The sequence below is a fragment of the Schistocerca nitens genome, chromosome 4, assembly GCF_023898315.1.
Source record: "Schistocerca nitens isolate TAMUIC-IGC-003100 chromosome 4, iqSchNite1.1, whole genome shotgun sequence".
Taxonomy (NCBI): Eukaryota; Metazoa; Arthropoda; class Insecta; order Orthoptera; family Acrididae; genus Schistocerca; species Schistocerca nitens.
Genome location: NC_064617.1, coordinates 596636241 through 596650513, shown reverse-complemented (window position 1 = coordinate 596650513; position 14273 = coordinate 596636241). Strand labels below are relative to the sequence as shown.

Below are 14273 nucleotides of genomic sequence, written 5' to 3'. Positions count from 1 at the left end.
ACAGAAACCGAAAGCAGAGCCGTGTAGGCTAGAAGGCCCTACGATAAGAGCGGGACAGTGGGACACCCACATCGCCGGCTGACCGCCGGGAGGTCTATACCCCAGCCCATGTTAAAAGATAGAAGAACAGTATAGATCTTACAATAACACTAAAAGGGCCACACCAGCTGCAAGTTTTAGTGTTGGACTATACGCATCTCTGTTATGTAGCAAGCATTAAAAACATTGCCCCACCACAAAAAGTCTAACGTTTCTCATTGGATAGACAGAATTTTTGTAGGTGGAGCTTAAGGTTAACATTGAGACGCTGACTGGTCAGTTGAAAATACACCCAGATACCTTTTTCTTAAACCAAATTCGGTAAACAGTAGTAAGGAGAAGTTCAAGAGAGTTGCTACTGAGACGGCGAGGTGTGTGGAGCTGCGCCACCCACCGCCCCTGGCGCTGCCTAACCACCAACAAGGTAATGAACGCACGCGATGCTGCATAAGAGTGCATAAGGCTTCACTCAGAACTGCAGAAGTCTCATCTGTTACATCCCCTTTTTACGTAATACTAGTGTCGATCGTCAATTAACCTTCGTGGTATTCACATTTGCTACTTGAAGTTAAAATCTGAAACGCAATGATTTTTCTGTTATATAATTATTGAGAAGCCACATCAACCACTTAATTTACGACAAGTTAAATATGTAATTAAAGATAATTGAGGGTCACTGTAGACCATTTTGTATACTTTTCTCTTTTATGAAACTTAATTTAAACCTAGATTATAGATGTAATATGGCATAGGTCATCCTTCGATCCATTATAGAACTTGGAAACCCATTCAGGGAATATTCGTTCACATTTTTGTTGAACGCAGTTGGTTTTTATCATCGTGTATTAAAATATTTCCTTTTATCAATAGTACAATTTATAAACAATGTTTTGTGAGTAGAATAAAAATTCCAATGGTAAACTTAACTGCTTTTTCGACGTTATTTTACCAGCTAACTAAAAATAGGAAAGCCTTGAACCCCTTCCACTAAATTTAGTTAGTATTAAGATTCTTTTACAGGGACTTCAGTGGAGCTGATGCTGAAATCATTAAGTATTTGATTATATCATCTCTAGTCTCACTGAACTCTTCTGAACTCTACATGTCATGTGTGGTCTGGCGTCTCCTTACCAGCAACAGGTCCCAGGTTCAAACTAGCAATTCCCTAAAAAACACGCTCAGAGCGTCGTTGCGCGAAAGTGGTAAGGAGACATGACTCAGAACAAACAGACAGCACGCAGAATGTTAGACACGTTGACGTCAAACATAGGCAGTGGTCACACTAATGTCACACACCATGGAGGATTCGATTAAATTTAGTATACTTTCATATGTTATACTAATTTAAAAATTGAAAATACTTTTGCGAATTCTTGAAAATCTTATTTTGTTTAATTTTTTTAATTATTTAGCTATTTATTTCCTTATTTTTCACTGTAATATGACTACTCATTCTTCATAGCTAGACACTATTTCATAGTGGCTGTGGCACGATGACAAGAATTCTGAACAGGGAAATGTTTCTTGCAGCTACACCATCGAAAAGGTAAAAAATTTGCAACGGCATTGCCGGGAGTGGAGTTGGTTAAATATTACTCTGCTTTAAATTTGAGACGTAACTCCGCAGGCTACTCACATTACTGTGACCATGGCCTGTGGTCGACGTCAACGTGCAATAATTACTGACAGACGGCAAGTGCCTACACTAGCAGTGGAGTGTATACAAAGAATGGAGGCAAGAGGAAAATACTGCCGGGGACAAGGGTGAAAGCATTTCAGAAACGGCTTAGCTTTTAAACCGCGTGACACCATGGATAAATTATGTTGTGTACGGCAAAATGGCGCTATGTAAATGCGACGCAGAGGCGACTGTGGTGCACCGAGCGCCAAAGATAACAGGCCTGAACGAGGGCTGCGCAGATGTGCGCGGGCGAATAGGCATGCAACTGTTGAGCAACTGACCACCCACATGAAACAAGAGTCTACCAACAGTGTCTCCTCTAAGACCGTTCAGCGGACGCTGCTGAGTGTAGGCCTCCACATTAGACACCTGTTTCATGCACCGATAATGACCGCTGTTCGTCGGCGATGAAGAATGGAATTCCAGCTCCAATATCGCAACTCAAAGTTCACTGAGTGACTACAGGTGGCCTTTTAAGATTTTTCGCGTTTTATTCCCCATCGGACAGATGGCCGTTGTCATGTGCGGAACGCAACGTCTGACAGCAAACAATCTACAACATTTGTCGGAAGGGCCAGGCCGGAGATGTGAGCATTATGGTTCTGGTAATGTTTTCGTGGCATTCCCTGGGTATCTCGTCATTCTGGAAGGCACAATGAATAAACACTATATTGCCTCTATTCTTGAAGACCATGTCCACCCCTACATACACTGTTTTTCCTTGGAACGATGGCAGTTACCAACAGGATAATGCAACGTATCACACACCTTCACTGTACGTACGTGGTTAGAAGGGCACCAGGATGAATTCACTGTACTTTTTTTTTAGATTCGTCAGTTGGACACGGCACTGGAGTCGGCACAAAGATATAAACAACATGAATAGAAGTTATTTTTGAACGAACTTCGTTAAGTTGGCAGCAAACCAAAGACAACGTAAAACTTAAGGAAGTTACAATATTTACGTTGTTGATAGCACAGTGTTCGAACCGATAGCTATGATTACTGGAAAAAGAAAAATAGTACACTATAAGCAAGAAGGAAAATCACTGAAATGTCTACAAAAGTTCGGAATACAAAATTATGCTTTTGTTTCGGAAATAAAATGGTAGTGCGTCCTCCAGACCAGATGAGAGGAAATGCAGATCCCAGCACACTAAGAAATTACTTATTTACATAAAAAAAACGTCGTGAACTGTTTGATAATCTAAAAATGACAAAACTGTATCATTATAGATCCCGCTGAAGCAGCCTTAGAGCAAGAAAAAGGCGAATCGCGTGGGAAAATTAAGTAGCAGCAAGGAAAGGAGATTTTATTTAAAAAAACAAGTTTTAAAATAATTTTTTCCTAAAGCTCATGATGATCCATGGAACTCTTCTAACTCATAAAAACTATTTTTACAATCAGTAGGCTATTTTTCCCATAAAATATGCCCCGGAACAAATGTTTTTTTAGCGTATACGCAACAGAATTGTTTCTCTGTACTATTTTACTTAGTATTCTGAAAACTTCACTTCCCACACTGTCACATAACATTTACACAAGTAGTTTAGATTTAACACTCTTTTTACCACTCAGAAGCAACATTAAAACCTGCAATTACGGATAAACGAATGTAACGCGAAAGGTTAGGACTTATTCACCATCATGTGTCATTTCCTGATACTACTCATTGACGTAAGTACTTCTGAAACAGGTAGGCCATTTACAATCACAATTTCAGTTAATTACGACACAGGCTAAGTAAGATATCAGATCTTAATAAAAGGGGAATAAAAACAGGTAGGCCCTGATTAATAGGACTTTCAGCCACCGAAATTATTAAACAGGTTTAGTTAAAAGCGGACAGGTAGGCATTCAATAATAACAGCTTCATTTGAGCAAAATTACCAAACAGAAAACAGGTAGGCCTTCATGAATAACTGCTTCAGTAAGTAACGAAGAGCTTGAATTGCTCCCTTATAAGGGGTGCACCAGAAGGCTTATACGAAAGGAGCACTAGACTGCACAAAATAGGACCTAGAAAAGTTAGAACGAGAGGACCGGTCATTCAAGGTCCTTTTCGTTGGGTGCAGACTAGCGAAAGTAGTATTAAGTCAGCAAGGTTAATTACGTGAAAGTAACAATAACTAGCCATACAGTATGCCCGCGTCCCTGCAAGACACCGCCTCTACAACGACGGCGAAACGCCCGAAGGAAAACTAGGCTGCCAAACCCATTTACATAATCTCTGAAGTTGCAGATTTTAAGACACAGGAACCTCATAATTCAATATAATTAACGTCTACAATCCCCGAAGGTATTTCGAAATCGGCATCCGGCCCTGTTACAAGAGGAAAGTACTTAGCTTGTATTTGTCATGGAGGTCGGCTAAAACTGCGTGACAACGAAGGGGGGGGGGGGGCGGCCACAGCATAGATGAAACATGTTATCGCTCTGGCGACCAAAGCCAGTATCGACTCCACAATTCAAGGAACCAACTGGTGGTGAAATAGAACAGCTAATGATCGCAACACACTAATAGGCATCAATAAGAAAATAACAGTCGAGACCTCAAAATCCTAAACTTAACTGAAGTTCACGAATCGAAGCTCAAGCTTGCCGATTACAAAGAGGTCCAGAATTCAGCACAGCGAAACCGGCTTAAACTCTTTCATTGGCGTGCCACGTCCCAGAGCTGGCTGGCCAGGCTACGCACGGAGACGGCACTAAGTCAGCCACGGATTCAAATCGACACACAAATATGCTCAGCAACCACTCGGCGGACATCTTGCTCAGGACGCTTGCGCAATTGCTCACCTTACTCGCCAGGCAGGCCTCTCACTGTTACCGCCACCCAACTCACCATGCCGTAAGTCGCCCTGTCCCCATTAACAACCTCGAGCAGAGATCTTAGTGGCCTCAAACTAGAGGGGACGTCACACGAGAGATCAAGTTAGTAAAAATATACATTAATGCTGCCATAACAGGCCGCAGGCCCAACGGTACCGAGCGGTCGCTGTGTCATCCTCAGCCCCTAGGCGTCACTGACTGTGAATATGGAGGGGCATGCGGTCAGCACACCTCTCTCCTGGCTGAATGTCAGTTCACGAGACTGGAGATGGAGCTAGTGGGGCCACGGTCCAATCTCCCCTCTTAAAATAATGGACCCTAGTGCACCCTACAGAAGAGAAGGAAGGTTAATTAACAGGCTTAAGACAATTAAGATGCCTCCTGAGAACCTTACTACTGTCCAGATACCTGACAAGCAAGGTAATCTGGCCCAGAATTTTTATAATTGAGCATGGGTCTATGAAACGAGGAATTAACTTCCCGAGCTTGGCGCCATCCCCTCACCCGACAGGCACAGCCCTTCACCTACCTTGCCCTGAAAGGGACATATATTCCTATTGTATCCTAACGTTATTCCGGGCCCCTTCCCAATTTGCCCTAAGATCTTAAGGAGTAACGAACGAAGACAGGAGGTCGTTTATATCCCACAAGTTGGACAGAGGAGAATTGATGGGCTACGCAAACAAGAGAGTGGCAAGAACTGCCTTGGATGCTTCGTTCTGCGTAGTGTTAAATGCAAAATTGAGCTGCGGCATGGTGGTATCCCACTTACTTGGAGACTTATGATTGTTAATGATCAAAGCTGACAAGGTCGCGATTCACTCCCCGGGGATAACATGGCGTGGTGGTTAGGTGTTTAACAGCCTTACAAAAGCAAAACTGCTTAAACCGTTCGGAAACAAACGCCGGAGCGTTATCACTAACAAGCGCCTTAGGGTGTCCAAACCAGCTGAATATGTCGGTCAGGTGTGCAATGGTAATGGCCGATGTGACCCCACGACTAGGGATTAACCATACAAATCTAGAAAACGCGTCAGCAACCACCAGAATACATCGGTTCCCCTTCTTGGCTCGAGGAAGAGGCCTTATGTACTCGATAAAGAGTTTGTCCATAGGGTTCTCCTCGCGCTTGACTTCGGAGGACTTCTACTGGGTTTAGCCTTCTTACAGGCTTCACACTCACCCATTAATCGCCACAACGTGGACCAAGTGAGGTGAGCCTTAATCTTTTCGAAGGTTTTATAGAGACCCAGATGTCCTGCCACTACAGAAATAATAGTAAACGGGAGCACCAGCTCCAGAGGCAAACAAATTTTAGAGTGCCCGGCTTCGTTAAGGCATTTACATAGCACGCCATTCCTGATGGAGTATTCGCTAACCTCACCACCAGATATGAGTTTCTTATGGACCCCACAATGGATCTTGATCCTGTTTGATTTTAAGCTCCACAAATAACCGGGAAACTTCAGCTAAAACGGTATACACAACGGGTGAGACTCAACGCTCTTATCCTCGACAGCCCCCTTTTTCCTGAAACATGCGACTGATGGCGTCGGTGACTCGGTTGTCGGATCCTTTTCTGTGTCGCATCTTGAAATGCGGGGCGCCCACCTGACAATCCGACCAGTTTCCCTGGGTCGAGCCAACACCTAAGTTAGGGCCTGATTGTCTCTCTCGAGATCTGACTCCCTGTGCTCACAATAGAACTGAAACTTCTCTAAGACGATAATCACTGCTAGCGCCTCGCACTCAAAAGGAGTAGTTTATCCAAGGACCAGACAACCTTCTAGACGCGAAGGCTAATGGGAATTTTATACCTTGATCCTCTTGCAACAACACTACAGCAACAACAGCATTGGAAGCATAAGTTTTAATGATAAATCTTTTCCTGATAGTTTCAAAAGCCGCCTATTGGCTCTCACCCCAGACAAATTTTCCCCCTTCCTTTGTATTTATTCAGGGGAGCGGCTATGTGGGTAAAATCAGGGACAAAACGGTGAAAATAATTCGCCATTCCAATAAATCTAGCTATCTCCTTCCTATTTCAAGGCTGAGGCAATTTCTTCAGTATCTTAGTTCGTACCTGGTCCTAATGCCTAATTAAATGGCCCAGAAAGGACACCTGTTTCCCAGTAAGTGTCATCTTGGACGACTTAACGCATTCCAAAACTTGGAGAGGTCTTCCCAAAGATGGGAAATATGATCCTCAAACGACTGACTATGACATCATCAAGGTAATTAAAGACACAAGAAAACTTCAAGTCGCCCAGGATATGATTTAACAAACGAGACAAAACCACCACCCAGTGGACAAGCGGAATGGCACCCGGTTCGACTCATAAAATTTTCGATCAGTGCAGAACGCGGTGACAAGTTCAGACTCCTCCGTAAGAGGAATCTGATAAGCCTGGTTCAGATAAGCTCCGTGAACCAATTACCCACCGAAAAGGAGTTTCGAGGATCCGGCAAAGGCTAAAATGGCTCTGAGCACTATGGGACTTAACTTCTGAGGTCATCAGTCCCCTAGAACTTAGAACTACTTAAAACTAACTAACCGAAGGCCATCACACACATCCATGCCCGAGGCAGGATTCGAACCTGCGACTGTAGCGGTCGCGCGGTCCCAGACTGAAGCGCCTAGAACTGCTCGGCCACCCCGGTCGGCAATCCGGCAAAGGGACAAATCCTCAAACTAACAACTTTATTATGGATTCGATAATCAACGGCCTGTATTCCTGGTCTCGAGCTTTAGGGACTGGAAAAATTGGTGGCGCATAGGGAGATGCAGACGGCCTAATGACCCCCTCCTTAAACATACTCGCAAATTTTTGTCTCAAGACATTCATTTTGGATGGTGAGAGGCGAGAAGGAGACTGTCGCACCGGAGTGCCATCAGCCAAAAATATGTGGTACCGTATGAACCGAACTTATTAGAGGAAACCTCGGGAAACTCCCCTAATAAAATCAACAACCGCCCTGCCTGACCTGGCTCAAGATGGGCGACAGAAAATTCGCCTGAGTTACTATTTACCGAATCCCCACAATTGCGCAACAGCAAGAGCAAAAGGCTGTATTGTCACTAGGAAAACCTAAAAGAGAAGGTGCGGCTCGTAAAGTCGAGAACTAATCCTATTTTCTGAATAAAAGCACACCCAAGCAACGAATTGAGCGCTAGATCTTTAACAAGCCACGTGAAATTACAAATGTACAAACAACCGCGCACCTCGCCGACAAGAGGCAACTCTTGCCCCTTGGGACACGACATATCTAAGGACAGCGGCACATGGAAGATAATTTACACAGATACCCAAACTCTAAATACCAGTTATAATTCATCAAGGACACGGAGCTACCAGAATCGAACAGGGTGCACAAGTGTTCTTGTCCTAGATGGGCACAGATAAAAGGGAAGACAGATCCGAGGGAGTTTTAATACTCGCGCTCCATGGTGCACCCGTCCGATGGTAACCTGGCCTCATTTGCCGGGTTTAGGAGCTCGTGCTACAGAACACCAAGTGATCGCTGGCGCGGCACCGAAAACAGCCTTTCCCGGACAATGTGTTGGAGGTTTGGAGAGTCCTACTAGTTTTCGAGGTGGACGGAGGAGATTCCAAGTGCTGTTCACGACTCCGATCCTCATGGGAAAAAGATAAGGATTCAATGTAATCAAACAAATTTTGCAATTCCCAGATTCTATTGGGGCGACATAAAAAGCCCAAGCGCGACCTATCCTCAGGACGCATGCCTTCCAGTAGTGAATTTCGAAGCCGACATATCAAGATCAAAGATAGCTAGGGGCCCTCGCTCGACATAAAGGCTGAGAGATTCAAATGATAGCTGTCCCCGCCAGTAATATTTGCGTTCAAGCTCGTTCTGCGTCAGCAGCGAGAGCTTCCTATCGACAATCAGTCTCCTTAGTTGTCCTATTGAGCCCTCCTACTTCAGGGCTTCAGATACAAAATCGCTCAGAGTACCTTTCGCCAAGGGGTAATCACAAGGTAAAGCGATCCCAAGGCAACCGCATAAAATTCAAATTGCACTGACAGCCACAAAAACTGCTGCACATGGCCCTAGATATCGAGCGAAACCTCTGAAACACCGTTGAGTAGGCATATAATTGGGTTGGGTAGTCTAGCGAAATGATTAGTAGTTGGAGGGTTACCTAAATCCTGGGCCTGACACCTGATCAAAGAACTGATTCGTGGGGGTAGCTGCTTGACTTGCTCCCGCTTCCTGACTTTCCAAGCTTAAGGACGCTGCTCGCACGTGCAAATCCCTCGCTAGATACCTCAGCTGCCTCGCCCTGGTAACTTCAGGCAAGGAGGTAATGTTTCTCAAACAATTAGCCAATGTGGGCCTGAATTCTACCAATTTGCCTGACAGTAGGTTGACCGTCCTGCAGTTCCGCTGCACCCCATCCAACGCCGCGGAAACATTATCGAGAGATAAACACCTACCTCCCCAATGGTGCTCGCCAAAACGCAAAGCGGGGTGTCCAACGCCACTCACAGCCTGGCTGTCAGCTCTGGAACACGATCCTTGATGCTAAGCTCTCGAATTCTAAGTACATACTGCGTTTGCTCATTCTTTAGATTCCCAATTCCAGGGCAGCCCCTTGCACATACAGCAAATCCCTGCGAATAAAGGAATAAATTAGTACAATGTATGGCAGACAGTAAGACATCCTTATGCACTAAGGAAATAAAATAAAACGATACCAATCGCCGTTATTCTGGTTTTATTTCTAGCCTAACAGTTTCGACGATACACTACGTCATCTTCAGGCCTGAATAACGGTGATTGGTATTGTCTTATTGGATATTGACCAGTAGTAGTCCCACTCTTTAGACGGAAGATGGAGTTATATTCACTAGCCGGCCGGTGTGGCCGTGCGGTTATAGGCGCTTCAGTCTGGAACCGCGTGACCGCTACGGTCGCAGGTTCGAATCCTGCCTCGGGCATGGATGTGTGTGATGTCCTTAGGTTAGTTAGGTTTAAGTAGTTTTAAGTTCTAGGGGACTGATGACCACGGATGTTAAGTCCCATAGTGCTCAGAGCCATATATTCACTAAAGAAATGGTCACAGGAAATAAATGAAAGGGTAGACAATTCTAAGCCCCCCACCCCCCTTCCCTCTACCAACAGACCGAAATCACACGCTGCTACCAGTCAAAACCTACAATTACGGATAAAGGGATATAAGGCGAAAGGTTAGGGCCCATGTACCGTCATATGTAATTTCCTGTTACTAACTTATTGACATAAATACCTCTGAAATAGGTAGGCCTTTGGAAATCACAATTTCAGTTAGTTACAACACAGACTGAGTAATACATTACATCTCAATAATAGGACAAAAACAGGTAGGCCTTGATTAATAAGATTTTCAGCTAACGCTAATTATGAAATAGCTCTTAATCAAATTAAAAGGGAACAGCCAGGCCTTCAATAATATAAGCTTCAGTTAAGTAAAGTTACCAAATACAAAACAGGTAGGCTTTCTTTAATAACAGCTTCAGTTAAGTAAGATTACCAACTAGAAAACAGGATGGCCTTCATGAGTAACTGCTTCAGTAAGTAACCAAGAGTTAGAATTGCCTCCTAACAAAAGGTGCACCAGAAGGCTTATACGCAAGGAGCACCAGACACACCAAATAAGACAACCTAGGAAGGTTAGAATGAGAGGAACGACCTTCCAAGGCGCTTTTCGTTGGGTACAGACCGGAAAAGTAATGTTAACACAGCAAGGTGAGAGTAACAATAACTAGCCATACACTATGACCGCGTCACTGCAAGACACCGCCTCTACAATGACGGCGAAACACCCTAAAGAAATCTATGCTGCGAAAGCCAGTTACATAGCCTCAGCAGTCGCAAATTTTGAGACGCAGAAACCTCTTAAGTCAAAGTAATTAACAGAGCTATGACGTCTGCAATGTCCGAAGGTATCTCGAAATCGGCACCCGGCCATGTTAAAAGAGGAAGATACTTACCTTGTGGTTGGCAGGGAGGTCGGCTAAAACCCAACCATCTTGACACTGCTTGATGACAGGCGGGTCGGCCACAGCATAGAAGAAGCGTTATCGCTCTGGCTCGGGAAAGGCCATCGGCTAAATAACCAAAGCTAGTATCGACTCAGGAAAAGCAAACAACAGCCACCATTCAAGGCATCAACTAGTGGTGAAATAGATCAGCCAAGAAATCGCAATGATCGCTGCAGACCAATAGGTATCAGTAAGAAAAAAATAGTCGAGACCTCGAAATCCAAAGCTTAACTGAAGTTCACGAATCGAAGCTGATGCTTGCCGGTTCCAAAGGGGGTCCAGAATTCAGTACCGCGAAACCGGCTTCAACTGTCTCACCGGTGTGCTATGTCCCGAAGCTGGCTGTTCACGCTACGCACGAAGACAACACTCGAAGTCAGCCACGGATTCAAATCGGCCCACAAATACGCCCAGCAAGCCGTTGCCAGACTGCGTTCCCAAGACGCTTGTCCAAATGTTCGTCGTACTCGCCTGGCGGAGCTCATACATCGTCGTCCTCGCTCAGTTACAACCCCCCAACTCGCCACTCCACAACACGCCCCATCAACAACCTCGAGCAAAGATCTTTGTGGCCTCAAACCAAAGGGACATCAAGCTTCAGATCGAGCTAGTGGCGCCAGGAATTCGAAAGGCGACGCAAGCAACCCCGCCACGCCTTAACATCACAAATGCTGGCCAAGTAACTTCAGTAAAGAAAATTTAGAGGTTTGGTTTTATTACCCAAGAAGCATCGGTAATTTTTCATTATGCTGATACAAACCGTAACGTGTTGATTCAGTTGCATGTACGTATCTCTTTATAATAAAAGATACATATGAAGTAACGTATATATGGAATGAAATGACTGCTCAGTGAAAGAGTCTTACACTGGAGTGGAAAATAAATAAATAAATGTTGCTGAACTCTACATAGAGTATACTCACGCCAAGTTTATACAAATGTTGACCTATGTGTGCTCAGTTCACAGATGTAAGAGATGTCCTTCAAATGGCAGTGTAAAAATATAGTTACAGCAATATGAACCTTTTCATTCTTTAGGTAAAATACACGTAATAATACATTGCTCAGTCACATTAATGGGACCACCGCCTATGTTCGACGTCAGTATGCAATAACAACTCAAAGACGGCAGCTAGCACCAGTAGTCATGGAGAGTATGTAATGTGAGCCACGTGTTGGGGAGGGTTACTCGAAAAACACTGCACTCGTTGTCGCAGTGCGGAAAAGGAGAAATTTATCCGACGTCGAAAAGGGCTTTCGGGCCAAGGCGGAAGCACTTCCGGAATGGTAAAGTTTGTAAACTGTTAGCGTGGTGCAGTGTTTAAAGTATACCATACATGGCAAAATGGCGCTATCCAAAACCAGCGACAAGGAAACTGTGGTCCACCATAGATAACAGGGGTGAACGACGGCTGCGGCTATGTCCACGGGCGAATAAACATGCAACTGTTGATCACCTGGACTCCCAGATGAACCAAGGGGGTACCAACAGTCACTCCTCAACGATCGTTGAGCTGTTACGTATGAGCCTGCTGTTAATTGGCGACGAAGGCTACAGTTTGCACGCCAGTACCTCAATTGCCCGTCCACTGAGTGGTTACAGGTGGAATTGAAAGATTAATCAGGTTTTATGCTGCACCGGACAAATAATCGTTGGCGTATACGGCGTAAAAACGTCTGACAGCAAATACTCTGCAAAAATCATCGGAAGCATTCAAGCCGGAGGGCATTACCTGGGCGATCTCGACATTCTGCAAGGCACAGTGTTGATGCATCAACACATGTATGTATCTGTCTTGGGGGTCAGTGCCCTCCCCCACATGCATTTTGTTTTTCCTTGGCACGATGGCATATACCAGCAGGGCAATGCAACATGTCCCACAGCTCGTAGTGTACGATTATGGTTCAACGTGCACAAGGGTGAGTTTACCGTGCTCCCACGGCCACCGAATTTCCTGGATTTAAACCCGATCGAGTATGTGTGGGACCACCTCAACCGGGCTCTTCGCGCCGTGGACCAGCAGGCGAGAAAACTAGCGCAATTCGTCACGTCACCGGAGTCGACTCGCTCCACATCCCTGTCTTCCAGAACTTCATTGACCTTCATCCTGCACATCTCCCAGCGGTCTGTGCTGGAAACGGTGGTTTTCCAGGCTTTCGACAAGTGGCCACATTCAAATGACTGGAGAGTGAAATACCAGTTGAATCAGAATTTAACAAGAGTTTGCTGAGACAGTTGTTTGTGCACTTTTTCTATTAAGTGGCTAGCTTGTTACACTTACCTCGCATATTTTAAAGCCAATTTTTGGTAAACGACAATTTGAAATACCAATGAAAAATACATCAGTTAGGTGTGACTGCGTAATCTTTCCCAGAGCAGTAATTCTTAGTAGTCTTCATGTGTCTACTGCCGGATCCTAAAATTATTACGAGTCCATATTTCAGCGATCCAGTTGTTCGGCATCTTCAGGAGAGATGCTGCTGCCTCGGAGTCTCGGTGAAAACCTTAACAGCAGCAGCAGCGGTGGACAGATACTTCACCTACGTATCGAATCACGTTGACTTTAGGATCCGGTAGCAAACCTGAAGGGTCTATCACATTACTTACTTTCTCACTTCTCGCAGTGTGGCAACGGTAGAACTGTCTAGATAACGACGCACCCGTTTTGCTATGGCAAGAAAAATAAACATGGCGCCATCCGATAGGAATACCCGGCTGCCTTAAGTGATACAAAAACAGCGACAGAATGTAATAACACTTCCCATCTGTCTTGTACAGCGCGTCTCGGACTCCAGCGCTGCAAGCGGCCGGGCCGCTAACTGCTCGCAGCGCGGCGCATAAGAACAGCGGGCGACGCAGAGTGTTCCAGTACAGCGTCAGACGCGTTGCTATAGTTAACAGCTTAGCAGATCGCTTGTGATTTCGTAGTTCATTGGGCTCGGACATATATATATACTTACACTTAGCGCTTCAGCGACTTTAATGTATGTTTAACGTGGCACTGCTTGAAACAGTATTTGCCGAGGTACCTGACAAAATGTACGACGCACGAAGAAGGTAAGTCTCTTTCTACAGCTCATTAAATTTGAACAGAACTACTTTCATCTTGGTTCCTAAATGTGTTCTGTTTTTCACTGACTTGGTTGGTAAACTATCCCGAGAAAGCCTACTTGTAATGTTTCAAGAGTCATGCACTTCACAGAGGCTTGTAGAGTACAGATGTAGATAACAAGTTTGCCTTTGATGATCAAAAATGAGTTACGCAGTTAACTTAACTGTGGGTTCCAAGGGATTTTCAAGATGACTGCCTCGAGCTGACTACAGTCTTACACATATCGTCATGGATGCAATTCTGACGTGAGGATTGATGTATGTCATCGTGGTTCTCTCCATAAGACACAACAGGTACAGCAGTGTAATTTTAAAATGAATACTGCAGTACATCTAACCCTACCTTTCTTTTCCATGAAATTACGGGACACGTGGAAAGGCTGTGATCAACTGACCAACAATCTCTGAAACACTGTGTTAACGAAACACTTGGATGACGGACTAACTGACTTTGCATCAGATCAGGATTTATTAGTAGCCTAAGTGAAGTACACTTAGAAATTATTCACATTACTAGAATTTTGTCTGTATCTTTCATCTGAGTGATTTTGGTCACATAAATGT

General features: G+C 44.6%; 1 protein-coding gene across 1 annotated transcript in view; it reads left to right on the top strand.

The window, feature by feature from the left end:
• Window positions 1–13458: 13458 nt before the first annotated feature.
• The window catches only part of LOC126253374 (spondin-1-like), a 161743-nt gene continuing 160928 nt past the window's right edge, over window positions 13459–14273 (top strand). Inside the window, exon 1 of the mRNA XM_049954654.1 lies at window positions 13459–13655. Coding sequence (XP_049810611.1) covers window positions 13585–13655 — 71 coding nt within the window. The 5' untranslated portion in view covers window positions 13459–13584. The remainder of the gene's footprint in view (window positions 13656–14273) is intronic.